Genomic DNA, 18,412 nt, shown 5'->3' on the forward strand with positions numbered 1-18,412 from the left:
GCCCTGGTCCGGGAAGATCCCACATGCCACGGAGCAACTAAGCCCGTGCACCACAACTACCGAGACCGCGTGCCACAACTACTGAAGCCCATGTGCCTAGAGCCCGTGCTCTGCACACAACAAGAGAAGCCACCTCAATGAGAAGCCTGCATGCTACAACAGAGTAGTCCTTGCTCGCCACAAGTAGAGAAAGCCTGTGCGCAGCAACGAAGACCCAACACAGCCAAAAATAAATAAATAAAATAAATTTATTTTTTAAAAAAAGGTGGATGGAAGAGAATAGAGAGTAAGGCTTTGGGAACAGTAAGGAGGCCTTTTGATCAGCCAGTGTGTCATACCACCCCTGCCCATAATGGGCATTCAATAAATAAGTGAGTGAGTGAATGAATGAATGAATGAATGATCCAGATGAGTGCCCAGGGCAGAAAACTAGGGCAGTGGCTGTGGGAATGTACAAGTTAATTTTGCTACTTGCTCTCAGCTCTGAAAGAAGTTTGGATGAAAGAAGTTTGGATGAAAGAAGTTTGAAACCTTAAAAAATAGTTTTATTTTTTTTAACCAGTGTTTTTTTTTTACCTATGCATATTTCAACTATTAATCTAAATTGATAAAAGATGATTATAACTATAATATAGCTTATGTAATTATGTTTATAACTTGGAGAGGAAATTTAAAAGAATATTATGTGTAAAAACAATTTAGAGAAATCCTGAGAAGGGGGACAACCCTTTGCATTTTATAATGCTTTTGTTTGGGTTTTTTTGTTTGTTTATTTTATTAAGAATATTTTCTATTTTTTTTTCACAGCTGAATACTTTCCAAGCAGTTTTGGCATCTGATAAGTCTGACACCTACGCCCTCTTTCTTTATCCTGCCGATGGCCTTCAGTTCTTTGGAACCCGCCCCAAAGAATCTTATAATGTCCAGCTCGAGCTTCCAGCCCGGGTGGGCTTCTGCAGAGGGGAGGTCGATGACCTGAAGAGAGAGGGACCATATTTCAGCTTGACTAGCACCGAACAGTCTGTGAAAAATCTCTACCAGTAAGTAACATAGGGCTTACGCCCTTTCCTGTTGGAATGTAAAGACCCTTCGGAACTACCTAAACTTGAGTGGCCCTACCCATTAAATATCATCTCCGTGGTTTCTAAGCAAGGGATCAGATCAAAACCAGGAACTAGGCTAGACCCTGGGAGGAGCACGTTGACCAAAATATAAGCAGTCCTTTATTTTTCCTGCCCTATTGGCTATAGATACCGGAAACAGAACTCTGTGTGTGTGTGTGTGTGTGTGTGTGTGTGTGTGTGTGTGTGTGTGTGTGTGTGTGTGTGAGCACAGCCACTGAGGCTTGTTATGGAAAACATTGCCCTTGGAACTACATAAAAATACCCAGTAATACAACTGCCCAGGTTGAGGTTTTTTCCAGGTTAATCGTCTCACAGCTGGAGATGTTGTGAGTTAGTCTTTTGGACAGATAGGTGTTAAAAGTTAAGAGTAGCGTAATTTGGAAAAAAAAAAAAAAAAGGGAAAACCAAACAAACAGATTGGTAGATTTTTGGAAGTCTCAGGATTGCTCAGTGGCTTCATTATCTGAAATCGTCCTGAGGGTTTTCCATGCAGTGCCTGAGACCAAGCACATTCCTTAGTCCCATCACATAAGCTCACCCTGCTCGTCCACATCGTGCCCAGTATCTGGGTTAGCACCTGTTGATATTTAATAATTTCCAGGCTCTAAAAAAAAATCTCTGCTTTTATCCCTTTCCTGAATACTGGTCTAGAAGGCAGACAGAATACATTGGTTACCTGGCCTCCCTTGACGCCTCTAAGTTTCGTTACATGATTCCGGGGTATTGGAACATCTTACACTTTTGCATGCCATCTGCTTTACTCAAGAGAGCGGGTCCTACAACCAAATAGGGTTACTCAGAGCTGACATTTATTGAGAGCTTACTGTATGCCAACATTGTGCCACACACTTTCCAGAAGTTCTCTTAATTAAAACTCAACAAGAATCTCAGGGGTTAAGCTCTTCTCTTTTCTCAATGTGACACATGAGCTTAGGGAAGTGAAGTTGCCTATAATCTCAGAGTTATGAAGTGGCAAAGCCAAAATTCAACCATAAGTCTGGAGCTCTGAACTACTTATTTTATGCTGAGTCCTGGCCTGCTTTCCCCTTCTCATGACTCATGTCGGACATCTGAGCTCTACCAAGGCTGCCTTTTAGTCTTGACTCTGGAGAAAACTTAGCTCCTTGTTCTCTCTCCCCTGGTTCCACCCTCCTCTTCTACTCTGGAGCCCATAGGTTCTCTGCCTCTCAGACATTATCGAGAGCTCACCATGGGCCAAGAGCTGGAAAGAGAAAGATATCTAAGGCCCAGGCCCTGCACGCAAGCAACCTGCACTCTCCTAGAGTAGACCGACAAACAACAGTTCCAGAGCATGGGAATAAGTGCTAACACCTCCTCAGGGTACAGGAGGCAGTGAGGGCCGAAAAGCCGGAGGGAAAAAACAGGCGTGTTCCCCCCACCACAGCCGTAACGGCCTCTAAGAACTCACACAGACACACGCACGCACACACGTACACACCTCGTCTTTATCTTTCATGCTTCATAGAAACTTCTGAGTTGCTTGATTGAAAGTGGAAGCTATAGGGCCAAAATGACCAGCAGAGGAATTTTTCTTTAGTAGAATCTGTACTTAGTATAAAAACTAAAATAAAGTACAAACAATGCCGACAAATGTGAAATAAAAGTAAAAATTACCCATTCTCACTCCTTCAAGTGATAACCATTAACAGTCATTCGAGAATTTTAGGTTTATGCAAAACCTTTTTCAAAACCAAAATGGTTGGGCTTCCTTGGTGGCGCAGTGGTTGAGAATCCGCCTGCTAATGCAGGGGACACGGGTTCGAGCCCTGGTCTGGGAAGATCCCACATGCCGCGGAGCAACTGGGCCTGTGAGTCACACTTACTGAGCCTGCGCGTCTGGAGCCTGTGCTCTGCAACAAGAGAAACTGCGAAAGTGAGAGGCCCGCGCACCGCGATGAAGAGTTGCCCCCGCTTGCCACAGCTAGAGAAAGCCCTCGCACAGAAACAAAAAAAAACCCAACACAGCCATAAATAAATAAATAAAATTTATTAAAACAAAATGGTTATTTTGTTATACATATGGCATCTTCCCTTTTACTGTCTATGGGTGTCTTTCAGTAAGATATCTGTTATATTATTATTTGAATGCTATAAAACATGGCATCATATGTAGCCTGTATTATTAAGACAATAACTTATTGATGAACATTTAACTTATTTCTGGTTTTTCTTTTATAATTATTGTTTCAGTAAACAAAATAATACACATTGCTCAGATGCTCATTTGTCTTAAAGATAAATTCTTGAAGGTACAATTGCTGAGAAAGGATATATACAGTGTAACATTTTAATGTATGCTAACCAACTGCCCTTCAGAAACCCTGCACCAACTTACATTCTCACCAGTAAGGAGGGCTGTGATCAACAGTGTCTGTTTCCTACAAGCTTCTACTCTTTCTAGTATTTGTGAATCTGATAGGTGTAAAATGTTCATATTTTCACTCTAATTTCTTTGATTACTAGTAAAACTGAACACCTTTTCATATGGTTAATAGCCATTTCTTTGCTATTTTCTATGGAAGGTGTTTACAAAGACCTTTAACAAATAAGAAAAAACTAGTAAAGATATTTCCTCTCAAATGCTGTGAATATTTTTATCCAGTTGTTCATCTTTAAAGTTAGTTATGATCTAGAAGGTATAAGTTTAGGGTTGTCAAAGTTATTGGCCTTTTCCTTTATGATTTCAGGTCTTGGTATTATTCTTAGAAAGGCCTTCTCTACCTCCAAATTATAGAAGTGTTCCTCAATTTAATCTTCTATTTTACATTTATTTATTTATTTATTTATCTGGAGTGTGTGTGTGTGTGTGTGTTTTTGAAGTATAGTTGATTTACAATGTTGTATTAGTTTCAGGTGTACAGCAAAGTGATTCATATATATATATATATATATATATATATATATATTTCAAATTCTTTGCCATTATAGGGTATTACAAGATACTGAATATAGTTCCCTGTGCTATACAGTAGGTCCTTATTGGTTATCTATTTTATATATAGTAGTGTGTATATGTTAATCTCAAACTCCTAATTTATCCCTCCCCGCCTTTCCCCTTTGGTAACCATAAGTTTGTTTTCTATGTCTGTGGGTCTATTTCTGTTTTGTAAATAAGTTTAGTTGTATCTTTTTTTTTAAAGATTCCATATATAAGTGATATCATCTGATATTTGTCTTTTTCTGCCTGGCTTACTTCACTTAGTATGATAATCTCTAGGTCCATCCATGTTGCTGCAAATGGCATTATTTCATTCTTTTCAATGGCTAAGTAGTATTCCATTGTATATATGTACCACATCTTCTTTATCCGTTCATCTGTCAATGGACATTTATGTTGGTTCCATGTCTAGGCTACTGTAAATAGTGCTGCAATGAACATTGGGATGCATGGATCTTTTTGAATTATAGTTTTCTCCGAATATATGCCCAGGAGTGAGTGGGATTGCAGGATCATATGGTAACTCTATTTTTAGTTTTTTAAGGAACCTCCATACTGTTTTCCTTAGTGGCTGTTATCAATTTACATTCCCACCAACAGTATCGGAGGGTTCCTTTTTCTCCACACCCTCTCCAGCATTCATTAGTTAAAATTTCAAGACTATGCAGAAAAGTGGAGGGAGTCATCTAGATTTACAAGCTGATGACATTTTGCCATCTTCATCATTTTTTTTCTTTTTTGCATAAGTAATTTAAAGTAAGTGACACACAGCATACCATTCACTCCTCAATGCTTCCGTATGCATCTCTAAAATATAAAGTTATTCTCCTAGTCAATGGAATTGTTGTCTTCCTCAAACTTGTCTCATAATTATAAGCTCAGAGGTCATAAATTATATAATTCATAGTGTGTTTGTCATAACTCTTCTTCTGCACTTTTAAATATGAATGTACACATTTGTATTTTTTGAGATTATACTTTTCTATCTCCCGGAAGACAGTAGTTACTAAGTTCTTATTACATGCGGCGCCCCATGCTGAACATTTTATGTGATTTTCTAACTTAATCCTCCTAACAACCCAGGGAGGAAGGCACTGTCATCTCATTTTGTAGCCTTGTTTTCCTTCCTAGGAAATAAATTAAGTTCTTTCTGTCACTAAGCTTTCCAAATGACCTTGGATTTTAGGATAAACTCAAACTGGCTACTTTCTCATCGTGCACAATGACAAAAGCCAGGGTAGTGATTTATATTTAATTAGAAGATTATTTTATTTAGCTTTTATCTGTCATAATTTGTATTTTCCTACTCTTTTAGCTTTTATAGTTTTCTGTTTCTGACTTCAAGAAGAAATTTCACAGCTGCAACACCTCTGATGTGATGATAAACTCAACATCCTCAGATCTTCAGAATTCTCTCTTATCTTCTTTAGTGTTCCTTGCTTGCTTGCCAAAAAGCACTGGCATTAATTCTTAGAACCTACCAAGTCTACATAGCATACTGCACAAAGGATCACAGTTTTGCTTTCTACGCTCCTGTTTCCCTGAGCTCATTACAACAGCAGCAGTGGCAGCAACAACAATACACAAGGGGGTGGGGATTGATTGATTGATTCTTGGAATTGTGTTAAAAATATTATTGCTATAGAAATCCACATGAAAATGATGAGTACCAACCCAGATGAGCAAAAGTCTCTTGTCCTTATATGACTCAATGAATTTCCTGTTGTCTTATTAGTCATTAACTGATTTCTCATGGACTGACTTTTGAGGAAATCCCACAGCATGAGAGACTTAGAGCCTGGTGTTTGGGCCATATGCCAGAGAGTACAGAAATGGGTGCATTCAAGCCAGCCAGACCCTTTGTTCCTTCCGGTTTTTTCTTATTTTTTTGAAATTGTGTATGGGGTTATCCTCTTTGGCATGTATCACTGACTAAAATAATGGATCACTGGGATATTTGGAAGGCTGAATGGAGCCCGTGTTCTTGTCTAGTGGGGGAAACGTGTGAGCTCCCTGGCTCCAGATGCTTCTGGATACCTCTCACCTGTGACCCGTGGCAGTTTGATTAACTTGCTTTCTTATTTTCCCCTTAACTTTGTTCTACATTTGCTCAACATTTTTGAGACGTAGGCATTTCTATTTCTTTGAATTTTTTGACATGGGTTCACCAGCCTCTATGAATTAGTTGATTGCTTAATCCACGTGACTAAACCGCAAAATATCTCCAACATTCTGTAACGTAGAGTAAGATAATTAGGATATGGACTGATTCTAGTGTATTAGTTTTCTGACGTAATGTGGATGTTCAGAACATGGGCTTTGGTGGTAGTGCTGAGTTCAAGTCCAAGCTCTGTCAGTTATTAATTGTGCAACCTTAAGAAGATTAATCTCTCTAAACCCGTTTTGTCCTCTGAAAAATCGGGCATGATCACTGCCCCTACCTCGCAAGCTGTGTTGAAGAATGTTAAGCACTTGGCATGTAACTAACTCTCAAATAAAAAATATTGTTTAAGGGTTTGGCAAAAATGTTTAAGCATATGTTTTCTTGAGTCTGTTAAAAGTAGAGGAAGGATAAAATATTCCCACATTCCCTATTTGTTTTCAAATAGCCATTTAGATAAAACATGTAGAGCAGATTTCTGATTTGAGGGTCTGGCATTCGGTAGACACATGGCCTTTGAAACCTATTGTTAAATAAGAGGTAGTTTACATCAAAATTCCAGTATAATCTTTTTTTTTTCTTTTTTTTAACATCTTTATTTGAGTATAACTGTTTTACAATAGTGTGTTAGTTTCTCCTTTACAACAAAGTGAATCAGTTATACATATACATATGTTCCCATAACTCTTCCCTCTTGTGTCACCCTCCCTCCCACCCTCCCTATCCCACCCCTCTAGGTGGTCACAAAGCACAGAGGTGAACTCCCTGTGCTATGCTGCAGCTTCCCACTAGCTATCTAATTTACATTTGGTAGTGTGTATATGTCCCTGCCACTTCAGTTACCGTATAAGTCTGATTTTATTTGGGTTTCCTGCCAGTGAAAACTCTGAATCCGATCTTAATAGTCTTTCAGTGTTAAAATAAATCGCTCGCCTTTGTGGGCAGGTGGTGGATGGACACTTTTGTGACCGAGTCCTGTTTCCTTTTTATTTAGACACAGCAACCTGGGGACCCCTGGAGTGTGGGCTTTTCATATCGGCAGCACCTCCCCGTTGGACAATGTCAGGCCAGCGACAGTTGGAGGAGACCTTTCCAAAGCCCACCCTTCGGTTCCCCTGGGACATTCCTTTAGCCGCGCTGCGGCCCCGGAGGGTGACTATACTGAGGACAATTTGGATTATTACGGCGAGAACGAGGAGGACGTTGAATACCCGCCTGGTGAGCCAGAGGAGCCATCGAATGGCCACAGCACAGTCGATGTTTCCTTCCGCTCAAAAGCTGATTCGAGGCCGTTGGGAGGTGGGATCTCTCCACCAGATTCTGACCTGGCCTCCCCTTTGCCACGTCCAACATCTAGGGATGGGCCTGAAACAGACTCTGCCACCTTGAACCCTCAAACCAAAGAGGGGAGACCGCAGGGGGAGATAGATGCCCCGGATTTAAAAGGCCGAGTTGAGTCTTCTGAACAGCCAGGGACCACAGCCCCTGCTCCACCAGAGACAGGAGATTCCCTGGATCCTTCCCAGCAAGCCCCGCCTCCCTACCCAGATGGACGGGCACGGCCTGCAGACAGGGATAGTCCTGCAGCCCATCCAGGAGGAGAGCCCGTTCTTCCAAATTACCCCGGGCCGGATCACGCTCCACCCCTGGGTCGCAGCAGGCAAGTGGTCGGAGTGGAGGATGACATCGGTTCCAACACTGAGGGTAAGTGGGTTTGAACCCTGGCTACTAAGAATTCATTGAGAAAGTGCTGGTCTTCCAGAGAGTCGTGAATTTTGTCTCAAGCGAGTAGAGGAAGAGTTTCGCAAAAAGGAAGCTTGGGACTGATTTCTAAAACCCATTGTTTCAGGAGATAGAGTATCTTTCCTTTGCCAAAGAAATCTTGGCAGGCAAATTCTGTTTGGAATCTCTTGACCATCACTAATGTTTTCTTTATTTATTTATGAAACGGGCCTCATGAATCCCGTGGGGAGGAACTGGGGTTGCTCGTGCCAGCGGCGCTCTCACGTGGAATGAAGTTATTTCAGTTTGAAAGTTCAGCAAAGGTAAAGCGTTTCGAGGCTTCGCACACATTACGGTAATGGAGGGCTTCAGGCTTTGGTTTCAAGCGGCGAGTTGTGCTGGCTCGGGTGAACATTCCGGATTCTTCCCTCTGTGATGGGATGACCCCGGTGCTCCCCTCGCTTAGGGACCCGGCGGTGGGCTGTGGGAGAGGGGACCCCCGGGGAGAGAAAACTGCGAACCACCTGTGTCTTGTCATTTCTGGTTCACGGCTGTGCAGCTGTGCTGGTCAGCTCCCCGGAGCCTTGCCCTCATTTCATGACTCACTGACCAGAGCGAGGGGCCAGCAGACAAATGCCCAGGGGAGGTGACGGTTAATTAATACAGACACGGAGCCCATGTCACCTTCTGTTGAAGGCGAGACTTGTCATGTCAGCTCTTTCTTCCCAGTCAGGGATGTAAACACCTGAATGGGAAACTGGCCACAGATTCGTCCTATTTGTTCCAGGGACTGCTCCTCTGACCTCTGACAGGAGGAGAGAGGTCAGAGGTGAAAGCGTTCTTTAGGACCTTTGTTTTTTTCCTTCACCTTTTCTGTTTCCCATACTGTTTACGGTAAAACAGGTTGACCTAGCAGAGGGTCTTTCAGGTGGTTCTGATTTGCAAGAATTTGCTTGAAGAAGCCCTTCTTTCAGGAGAGGTGAAACTGTTTTGTGACCGAGGCAGCATTGTGTAATGATTACAGGGAGAACGTTGGTGTAGGTTTGAATCCTGGCCGTCACGCTGGCTGGGTGACACTTTGTGTAGTGCCCAAGCCTCCAGTTTCTCCTAAATTTGTCGAGAGGATTAAAAGAGATCACGAAGTTCTTAGGCTAGCGTCTGTACTAGCTGGATCTTAATAAATGGTGGCTGCTGTAACTAATTATAGAGGATTTAAAGCAGTGGGAATGGGGGTGGGGTAGTAGAGAATGAAGAGCAGGCTTGTTAGATACTTGTGCCTTAATTTGCGCCTAAGGACCACGTTTCTCTCAAGTTGAAGAGGTGAAGTTTATTGGAAGGCTTCAGAACCTTCGGATAATCTCCTGAATTTTTGGTGTGAGTGCCATATATCTAAACAAAATGTAAAGCCAAGTATCAAAGACACTTTGATCAAAGAGATTTTGAGGTAGAGATGTGCTCCTATGTGGTCTTTTCATTTGTGGGTTGTGATTTCCTGCCCTGGGAAGAGCTTGGAATATTAGAAAGCAGATCCCTGGAGTGAGTTGTTAAAGGGTTAAGAAGAAGGGGCTGCACATCCTGCTTTGAACTGTGAGGGGCTGGATAAGCTGGAATAGCTGTAGGGGTCTAGGGAACTGGCCCTAGAGAAAAACAGGCAGCAGCCAGAACCCTCCCGGGGCATGAACTATGATATTTATCAGCTTCTGGATGACGTCTACCACTGACATCTTAGAAATGGCAAAATGCCTTCGAAACAGCTGGTTAATACAATGAAACATTTAGGGAAAAAAATCTAACTAGAAGTTTTTGAAACTCAAAGAAAAAAAATCACCATGTTAGCAGACAGGGAAAGCTCTAAAACTTGAAAGCAGAAAGGGAAAAATAGGTGAACCTCTGGTTTCACCTCAGGCTTTAGGAAGACTCGGTATCCATGGGGAATTTGTTCCAGGATCCCCCCGCAGATACCAAAATCTTTGGATGCTCAAGCCCCTTAGTCAGCCCTCCGTATCCAGGGTTCTTCATCCTCAGGCCCCCCAACTGCGGGTTCCCCTAACCGCAGATCCTTAAGGCTGCGCAGGATCCGCCGTTCCTTGAATCTGCGGAGATAGTGGGGAGCTGACTGTATAGAACCATGCAATTGTTAATTACTTGGTTTTTCTTGGCAGTGAACTTTTTTTTTTTCAAACAAAACATTGGCATCCCAGAGGTCCACCAGGCAAAAGTGGACTCCCTCTGGGAAAGCTGGTGGGCAGGGTGGCAGAGACTCACACCAAAGAGCACTGTTAACTGTCCAGCCTCAAGCCATCTTGCCCAGCTTTTCCTACTGATGCAGTGGAGGAGTGTGGATTTTGGTGTTTGATGGACTTGAGCTTGATTCCCAGCTCTGCTATGTGGTTTGGGATAAGACATTTTCTCTGTTTGACTCTCATTTTCTTCAGCTATAAAATGGAGATAACGTAGACCTCATCAAAGAGTCACGGGAATTAAAATTGGGCATGGAAGCACTGTGCCCAAAACATTTTAGTTTCCCCTTGAAGCTTCATAGTAGGCAGCTTGGTAAACCAAGACATTAAAATTTAAAGCCCTCCCCCAAATTTCTCTCCCTTCTCTTTTAAATTTTTTTTTTCCTCTTGGGGACTCTTTTTATAGACTTTTTATTGAGAAATCTAGATTCTTTTTAGATCATGTCCACACCAGGCAAGAATGTCCCAATTTCACTCTAGTTCTAGCCTCAAGTGTATTATTTGCTTTGTTCTGTTTTCATAGACCACAGAACCGGCAGTAAATTGGATGCACAAGCTTTCTCTGTCTCAGGGGTCTTACTTCTCCAAGCAGCTCTGGAAGCTTGCTGTCAAACCAAAAGTTACCTGAGCACCTGCCATGTGCCCTTCTCTGACCAGGGCACTAGTGGAAGTTTTCACTGGTATTTATCAAATGTCCACTCAGACTCTGAGAGGAAACTTTTCTTGGATTGCACTAGCACAGTTAATCCTCAGAATTGCCCTGTGGGGTAGATACTGTTATCCTTCTCACAGTACAAAGAAGGAAATTGAAGGCTGAAAATACTGAGTGATTTGTCTGCATAAGAGGCAGACCAGTACGGCAGCAAAGCCGTGGAAGGTTAGAGCAAGCTGTCAGGTAGCACAGCGCAGGGCAGATTCACCTGTGGTGCCATCAGGGAAGTCTTCGTGGAGGAGGGGGGCTTGAGCCAGGCCGTGGGGTCGGAGACTCAGTTTAGAGAGGGAGAAAGTGGGGCATATTCTGGACAGAGGAGTGACAAGAGTGGAGGTGGTGAGGTGGAAATGGAGAGGGAGGGAGGGAGTGAGTGAGTTGGGGGCGGGGGATGTGAGAGGCAGCTGCCATTGAGGCTCCAGATGCCTAGGACCAGAGACTGCCGGTGTTGTGTGCAGCAGGACAAGCTTGATTCACAGGGGTCGTAGAGATTTTTAAACCTGCCCAGGTGGTGCAATGGGGAGCCTAACTTGACCTCAGTCTGCATGATGAATTAGAAAGGGGGAGGGACAACTGGCTTTCAGAGACCTCAGGTGTTCTCACTCCACTGTGGGATCCTGTTGATTCTACTTAGATGGCATTCACGCAGGACAGGCCCAAGGTGTAAACAGGGATTTCCCTGTAGCTTCTGGTCCAACTCTACTTCTCGCCTTGGGAGAGGCCTCAGGAATGTGTTGCTCAAGCAGCTTCTACCCTGGGATGAATTCGAACAGGCTCTGCTGCCCAGCCCAGCCTTCCAGACACAAAAGCCTCTCTCCCAGGTGCACCCCCAGGTTGCTGAGGGACTGTGAACAAGAGGACCCCCATACCTGTGAAGACACCTGCACGGGAGAGCCTGCTAGTCTCACGATGGTGGATGTCACCCTCCCCCCACAGAAAAACAGGGTCCTAATAACTTTGCCCAACGAGCTTCACTATGTACCACGCACATACCCCCCAAACAGACGAAAAATGGAGGGAAAAGCATACCACTGTTTTTCATTATAAAGTTGGATGTGGTTTTTCTTATTCGTCTACCATTCTGTGAGGTGGGAAACCTAAGAAAAATCTGTCCTGCAGTGAAAACGTCGGTCCTTTTTCTTGAGGTAGCAGGAAGAGCTGTTAAAAGTAAAAGACAGCTCAGCTGCCAGGGGCAGTCCTGCGCGGGAAGCCCTTCATCCCTGTTTGCATGATGAACCCGGTCTGCTCCGTGGAGCCTGCTGGCCTTCCACATGGCCGGGCCAGGGCGGAAGACGCGCGCTTAAATGTTTCTGGAGAAATAAAGACTGAAGGATAGGTCAGAATAAGTGCAGAGGAGGAGTTTTCCATTTGTGTGAAAAACTCCCAATTAGAACAAGTCTCAAGTACCCTGGCAGCACCTTTGCTTCTTTTCCCTTACATAGCCCCCTAACCCTACCCCATTTTTCTTTCTGTTAAGGATAGGAGAAGAGTGAAAAGCATTAACTGGAAAAAAGAAATGAGATTTAAAAAATCCTCACATGAAGTTTCCTTTAGCAACGGTCTAACCTCAGTTAACAAAGCTGCTGCAAACTGAGCTCATTCAAACCTGGCTGGCCTCTGCCCTCCTGCTGGGTCGAGCTGCCAGCAGACTTGTCCCTATCGTTTTTGACTCTCTGTGACAGGAGCTGCCAGACAGAGCGTGGGTCCCCGGAGGGTCTGGAAGACAGCCTGCCCTAGTGGGTAAAATTCAGGAGAGAGGAATCTGTGGAATGAAAACTATATTTCTCAAAGTTTGGCTCTAGTCCACTTGTGGCTCTTTCTCCTGTGGCCCTGGTTTAAAATGATGATTCCACACCCTTCCTCCACCCTCTGACCCAGAATCTGCCTTTTGATTTATTCTTTGAATATTTATTTATTTAGGCTGCGCCGGGTCTTAGTTGGGGCACACGGGATCTTCATTTGTGATATGCGGGATCTTTTTTTCAGTGGCGGCATGTAAGCTCTCAGCTGTGGCACGCATGTGGGACCTAGTTCCCTGAGTGGGGATGGAGCCCAAGCTCCCTGCATTGGGAGGGCAGAGTCTTACCCACTGGGCCACCAGGGAAGTCCCCAGAATCTGCCTTTTTAAACCAGGTCCCCTGGTGATTCTGAAGCCCATCACACTTGAGTACTGCTGGTAAAATGGAAGGAGAGTGGGATTTAGAGCCAGAAGGTCATATAATCTTTGTGGGCCTCAGTGGTGTCATCTGTAAAGAGGGGATACCACCTCCTCACCAGAATAGGAAGAATGTGTGAAAACACATTCAACACTGTGAGGTACAGAGGCATAGAAACGACCACAGTAAAAGAAAAAGTGCCACTTTGTTTTTGCATCTGCTCACTGCACATCTCATCCAGCTGGGATTTAGACACTGATTCCCCACCTTCACGGAATTCAGCATCTTTGAATCTACCTGCAGTTCCCATAGAAATGTGAGAAGTCACGTTGGCCAGAAGTCTGGCTTTTCTTCCCTGGTTAGAGAGCCACACGTGGGGTCACATTTCTAGGTCCTGTTCTCCCCCTTCATCAGGGAAGGGAAATGGCTCCTGGGCTTCCGGTTCCCTCCACTAAGGATCTTCACGTGCCCCGCTTGGGGGTTCGGCCTAAGTGGGCCATAAGCAAGCGTTCCGCTTCTCAGCCAGGCCAGGAATGAATGCTAGAGCATTCCCTGAAATCTCAGCCACCCCAGGAGCTAATTGGTCAGATGAAATTCATTCACTACATTAATCAGCATTCTCTGGCTCAGAAATGGAAAGTTTGCAAATATCCTGAACATTGTCATCACTGGACCTTAAGAGTCACCCCAGGAGCAGCTAAGGTACAGACTCGTGGGATCCGCCCATCGAGAGCCTGAATTGGTAGGTCTAAGGTGTGCCCTGGGAATTTGCATTTTTAACTGGCATCCCAGGTGATTCTGATGCAGTGGTTCCCAGAATCCATAGGGAGGAACGCAGCTGTCTCTCTGAATGGTTGAGTAGTGCCGTGCTGAGGGTCTAAGTACCTGTCAGAGCCGGGGTGGGGCTTCCCAGATGCCTCAAAGGTGTTGCCAGAACTGATCTGCCACAAACCTGCTCCAGTAGATGGCAGCTCCAGCCTTCCAGTACCCACGCCAGGAAATGAACATCCCTGTGGACCCCTCTCTTTCTCCTCTTGTCCTCCCCACCCTCCTCTCCTTCCCTCTCTCTACCCTCCCCCGACTCCTTCTCCTTTTTTTCTCCCTCCATCCTAATTCATCAGCAAACCCTGGCAGCTCCACCTTCAAAGTACTCCAGATTTGGTCCCTTCTCATCCTCTCCACCAGGACCTCCTACTATCAAGGTACCGGCTCATTCCTGAGGTTCCTGTAAGTCAGACTGTGTCACTCTCTGCTCCCCAGCAGCGTCCCCCAACTCACTCGGACTAAAGCCCAAATCCTTCCCTTGACCTGTGAGGCCCTGCGGGTGAGAACTGGCCAGGATTACCTTTCCCACCTTCTCCTGTCTCCCTGCCCCCCCACCCCCGTCTCTCCCACGCGTCCCACCAGCCTGACGGGAGCTCCTGCCCCCACCCATCCTCTCCTCCTCCAGGCCTCTGCCCAAAGCTCATCCTCTCCCCAGGCCCTCCGTGGCTGTGTCATTTAAAAGAAGCAAAGTCACCTTCCGTCTCCAGCCCTCTTGTTCCTCCCTGATTTAAGCTTCTGCACAGTTCTCGACACCATCCGCCGTACTGAGTAATTGACCTGTCTGTTGACTGCTGCCTAAAGGGGGGAATGTAAGCTCCAGGACAGGGATTTTTGTCTCTTTTGCTCTCAGCTGTAGCCCTAATTCCTAGTCCAGTGCCAGGCCCATAGGGAGTGCTCGATAAGTATCTGTTTGAATTACTGAAAGAATGAAAGAAAATTGTAGCAGGCATTTACCTTTCATCTAAGCTGACATTGTCAGTGTTACATGTGCACGTCTGCATGTGAAGGCAGGCACAGAAAAGGGATCCCGGTGTTCCTCTGACTATAGGAGCGCACCCATCTTTCCCCAGTGTGACTGGCATGGGCTGGAAGGCTGAGCTTGTGTTCTTGGCTCAGTAAGTCCCACCCTGGGCATGCAGCTTTACACACACACACACACACACACACACACACACACACACAGCTGAAAAAGATCCCCAAGCCAGCTTACTAATAGTTAATTTAACCCATCGTAATTATAGTTTCAGTCTCATAATAGCCTTTCACGGGGCCCTAACTATTATTTTTTGTTAGAAACATGTGGTCTGCATGTCCATGAACTTATAAACTTTGTCACAGTTGCATTTGTAAGTTGCTGGCTGCACTGCTGAGCCTCTCATTTTACCCATAGAAAAGCCATGCCTCCTCCTAGTAGTTTAGTTCAATTAACCCAACTCAACACATCTGTAGTCCTCCAGCTCATCTCGCCCTCTTTCATAACCCTCTCTCAGAAGAGGGATCAGGCGGAGGAACAAGTCTTCACAAAACAACAAATAGAGGGAACATAATACAAACCCAGCATTTCTTTAATTTGAGGGCAGAACAGTGTTAATGTGTTTGTTTTTTTGTTTTTTTACCCTGAAAATGACTACCTTTTAGTCCTGCATCAGATTGCCTTTTAACCTTGGTGCTCAGAAGTACGCTAAGAAATAACGTTGATTTCTGGCAATGAGGTGTGAGAAAGGGTGTCATCCTGATTTTGGAGAGGAGGAAACAGACACGGTGCATTTCTGTGGTTTCTGCAGAGCCGCCTGAGTCAGGCTGCTGTGGAACGTCAGAGCTTGGGACCCTCTGCTGCCCTTGCTTCCCTTGTGTTCTGGAGGGAGAGTCCTGATGGCAGCTGAAGCCATGAACACACAACTGTGCCAGTCCCTCCAGGGGCCGCTTCTTAATACTTGTGACTTTTCAGAGCTGGAGAAACCCAAGATTTTGACAAGTTACATTCATTTATTTGTACTCAGACTGGAATTTTTCCCCCTTATTTAACCAATGGTATGGATAATGATACATCGTTTTCTCACAGCAACCTCTTATAATCTTTATTAGCCATTCTGTTTTTCTGCCTTGAGTTTTGTGTCACTTTCCTGTTTTAAGAAGTGTTCATGGTGATGCCTAATCTTCTATTTTTATCAAACTGGAGTTTCTCAGCCGTGTAGGCCTGGTACCAAATCTTGAGTCACCGACTTCACTCTCACTCTGTTCCTAGTCAGACATTCCACTTGAGTCAAGATCATCCGTCCTGCCAACCCTCAGCTCACTTCTTTCTCAAGAATCTGTAAACAGCGGTCCAATACGGTCCAGAAGTTAACACTGTGGCTGCCACTCAGTTCTCCTACCTGTGCTTTTCTGTCTGTCAGCTGTGACAGCCATCTGGACAATCTCTGCTATCTTCTCCCATTAAGCCTGATTTATAAAGTAGGACTCAAACCTGACTGTCTGAAGCCTGTGTTGATTAACCCCAGTCACCTGAGCAGATCCTTTGCCTTGCTGTCATGATCGATGTCCTTGGGCTCTGCCAGAGGGTGGTTGACTGCAGCTGTTAAGAATCTGGAGCCAGGGCTTCCCTGGTGGCGCAGTGGTTGAGAGTCCACCTGCCGATGCAGGGGACAGGGGTTTGTGCCCCGGTCCGGGAAGATCCCACATGCCGCGGAGCGGCTGGGCCTGTGAGCCATGGCTGCTGAGCCTGCGCGTCCGGAGCCTGTGCTCCGCAATGGGAGAGGCTGCAGCAGTGAGAGGTCCGTGTACCACAAAAAAAAAAAAAAAAAAGAATCTGGAGCCAGACTTCCTAGGTTCAGATCCCAACTCCACCACCTACTGCCTGTGTGACTTCAGGAGAGTCACCTTAATCTGTGCCCAGCTTGTTTACCTGCAAAACAGGGATTAAAATATTCCCTGCTCTTGTACAAATTAAAAGAGTTAATAAAGTTCATAGAATAGTACCTGGCATATGTTAGGCACTATTTCAATGTTCACTTTGTTATACTCTCACTTGCTGATACAAGTCTACGCTGGCTCCATTGTTACTTCTATGGTGCTACATTCCCACCCTGCCCCAACGTTGGTTGGTGTTCTGTTCTCCCAGGAATACAGGGTAAGTACTGATCTTTCCATTTCTTCTTCTCCTTCCCATTTCCTCCTTTTCAGACCTAGATGTGGGACACAACTGCCACCCAGTTTTTCCCAAGAGCAGGTTATCTGTCTTCCTCGGGAGCTGGCACCTCACAACAGCACTGGTTTTGTGCCATCTTCGCTCAGTCAGCTCCTGGAGTCTCCACCCAACTCCTGCTCTGGGAGAGGCAGAGGTGTGCACGGCCACTTTGCCTCCTGGTGGCCGTGCTTGGGATTGGGATCATCCCTCGTGTGTCCCGGACAAAGCTTTCTCTTATCTGTCAGCAACCCCCAGCCACACCCCAATTCCTTGGCCATTCCCTTTAGGGACAATAGCATCTGCTCCAGTTCCTTTGTTTCTTGGTAGCACAAATGATTCTCTTTCTTTTTTTAATGGGCAGAATAAGCGGGAGCTGGAAGGAACAGCTACTGGAGCACTGAGCTTACCCAGATCCACGTGGCTTCCTAGAGAATGGTGACTATGGCCAGGCTCTCCGCTGCTGCCCTGACATCCAGCTCGGGCCACACCCACCACGAGAAGCCCTGCAAAGGCACAGAGGCTTTCACAGCTGGGCTCCCTGTTTCCTTCCCCTCCATCTCCACCTGCCTCCCATACACTTTCTTTAGGGTGTGTGGGTATGTGTGTTCTTTCTTCAATGCCCTTCTGCTCTTTCAGGAAAAAAAAAAAAACAAAACCATTTTTTTTTCTGGGAAGCGAGACAAGGTATAGGTTATTCTCTTCAAGTTCAGGGTTACCAAAAGTAAAAGAATGGTTAGACATAAGACCGTGTTCGTTAGTTTCTCTCTTTGGTCTTCCCCTCGGGAGCTCATTAATATTAGTTTGAATAGTATAAAATTGCTGACCTTTGGCCATTTTTGACCCAGAAAGTGGCAGTTCAACCTAACACGTACTTCCTGGTTGGCTTCCCTGTCACTGCACCGAGGGGCGCAGTCTCATCCTCGCTCAGCAGCTCTGCAGAGAGACCAGATGGGAGCAGTCAGAAGTACTTCTTGCCAGCAGACGAAGCAAGTTAATTCCCCTGAGTTGAATGTTATTTCCGTCTCTTAATCATCAAAACCCCATTTGTTTATTACACTCTAAATGGATTTTATGGAGCAGCTGCTGTGTCCGTGATGAACTTTGGCAACCGTGATGCTGGAATCACTCAGTCCTTCACATGCAAGTTTGTTTTACTTTCCAGTCTTCGTGTACGACACTGCCAACAAGGAGACCTGCGAACACAACCACGAGCGCTGTTCCCGGCACGCCTTCTGCACTGACTATGCCACGGGCTTCTGCTGTCACTGCCAGTCCAGGTTTTATGGGAACGGGAAGCACTGTCTGCCCAAAGGTGAGGGGTGCTGTCTT

The 18,412-nt window shown here is 45.2% G+C and overlaps 1 protein-coding gene across 3 annotated transcripts in view; it reads left to right on the forward strand.

The window, feature by feature from the left end:
• The window catches only part of NID2 (nidogen 2), a 78,511-nt gene that overhangs the window by 9,665 nt on the left and 50,434 nt on the right, over positions 1-18,412 (forward strand). For all 3 annotated transcript variants that reach the window (XM_059057159.2, XM_067028471.1, XM_059057160.2), the window contains exons 3-5: positions 808-1,040; positions 7,239-7,948; positions 18,246-18,395. In XM_059057159.2, the coding sequence (XP_058913142.1) occupies positions 808-1,040; positions 7,239-7,948; positions 18,246-18,395 (1,093 nt within the window). The remainder of the gene's footprint in view (positions 1-807; positions 1,041-7,238; positions 7,949-18,245; positions 18,396-18,412) is intronic.

This window comes from Kogia breviceps, chromosome 3 (genome assembly GCF_026419965.1).
Source record: "Kogia breviceps isolate mKogBre1 chromosome 3, mKogBre1 haplotype 1, whole genome shotgun sequence".
Taxonomy (NCBI): domain Eukaryota; kingdom Metazoa; phylum Chordata; class Mammalia; order Artiodactyla; family Physeteridae; genus Kogia; species Kogia breviceps.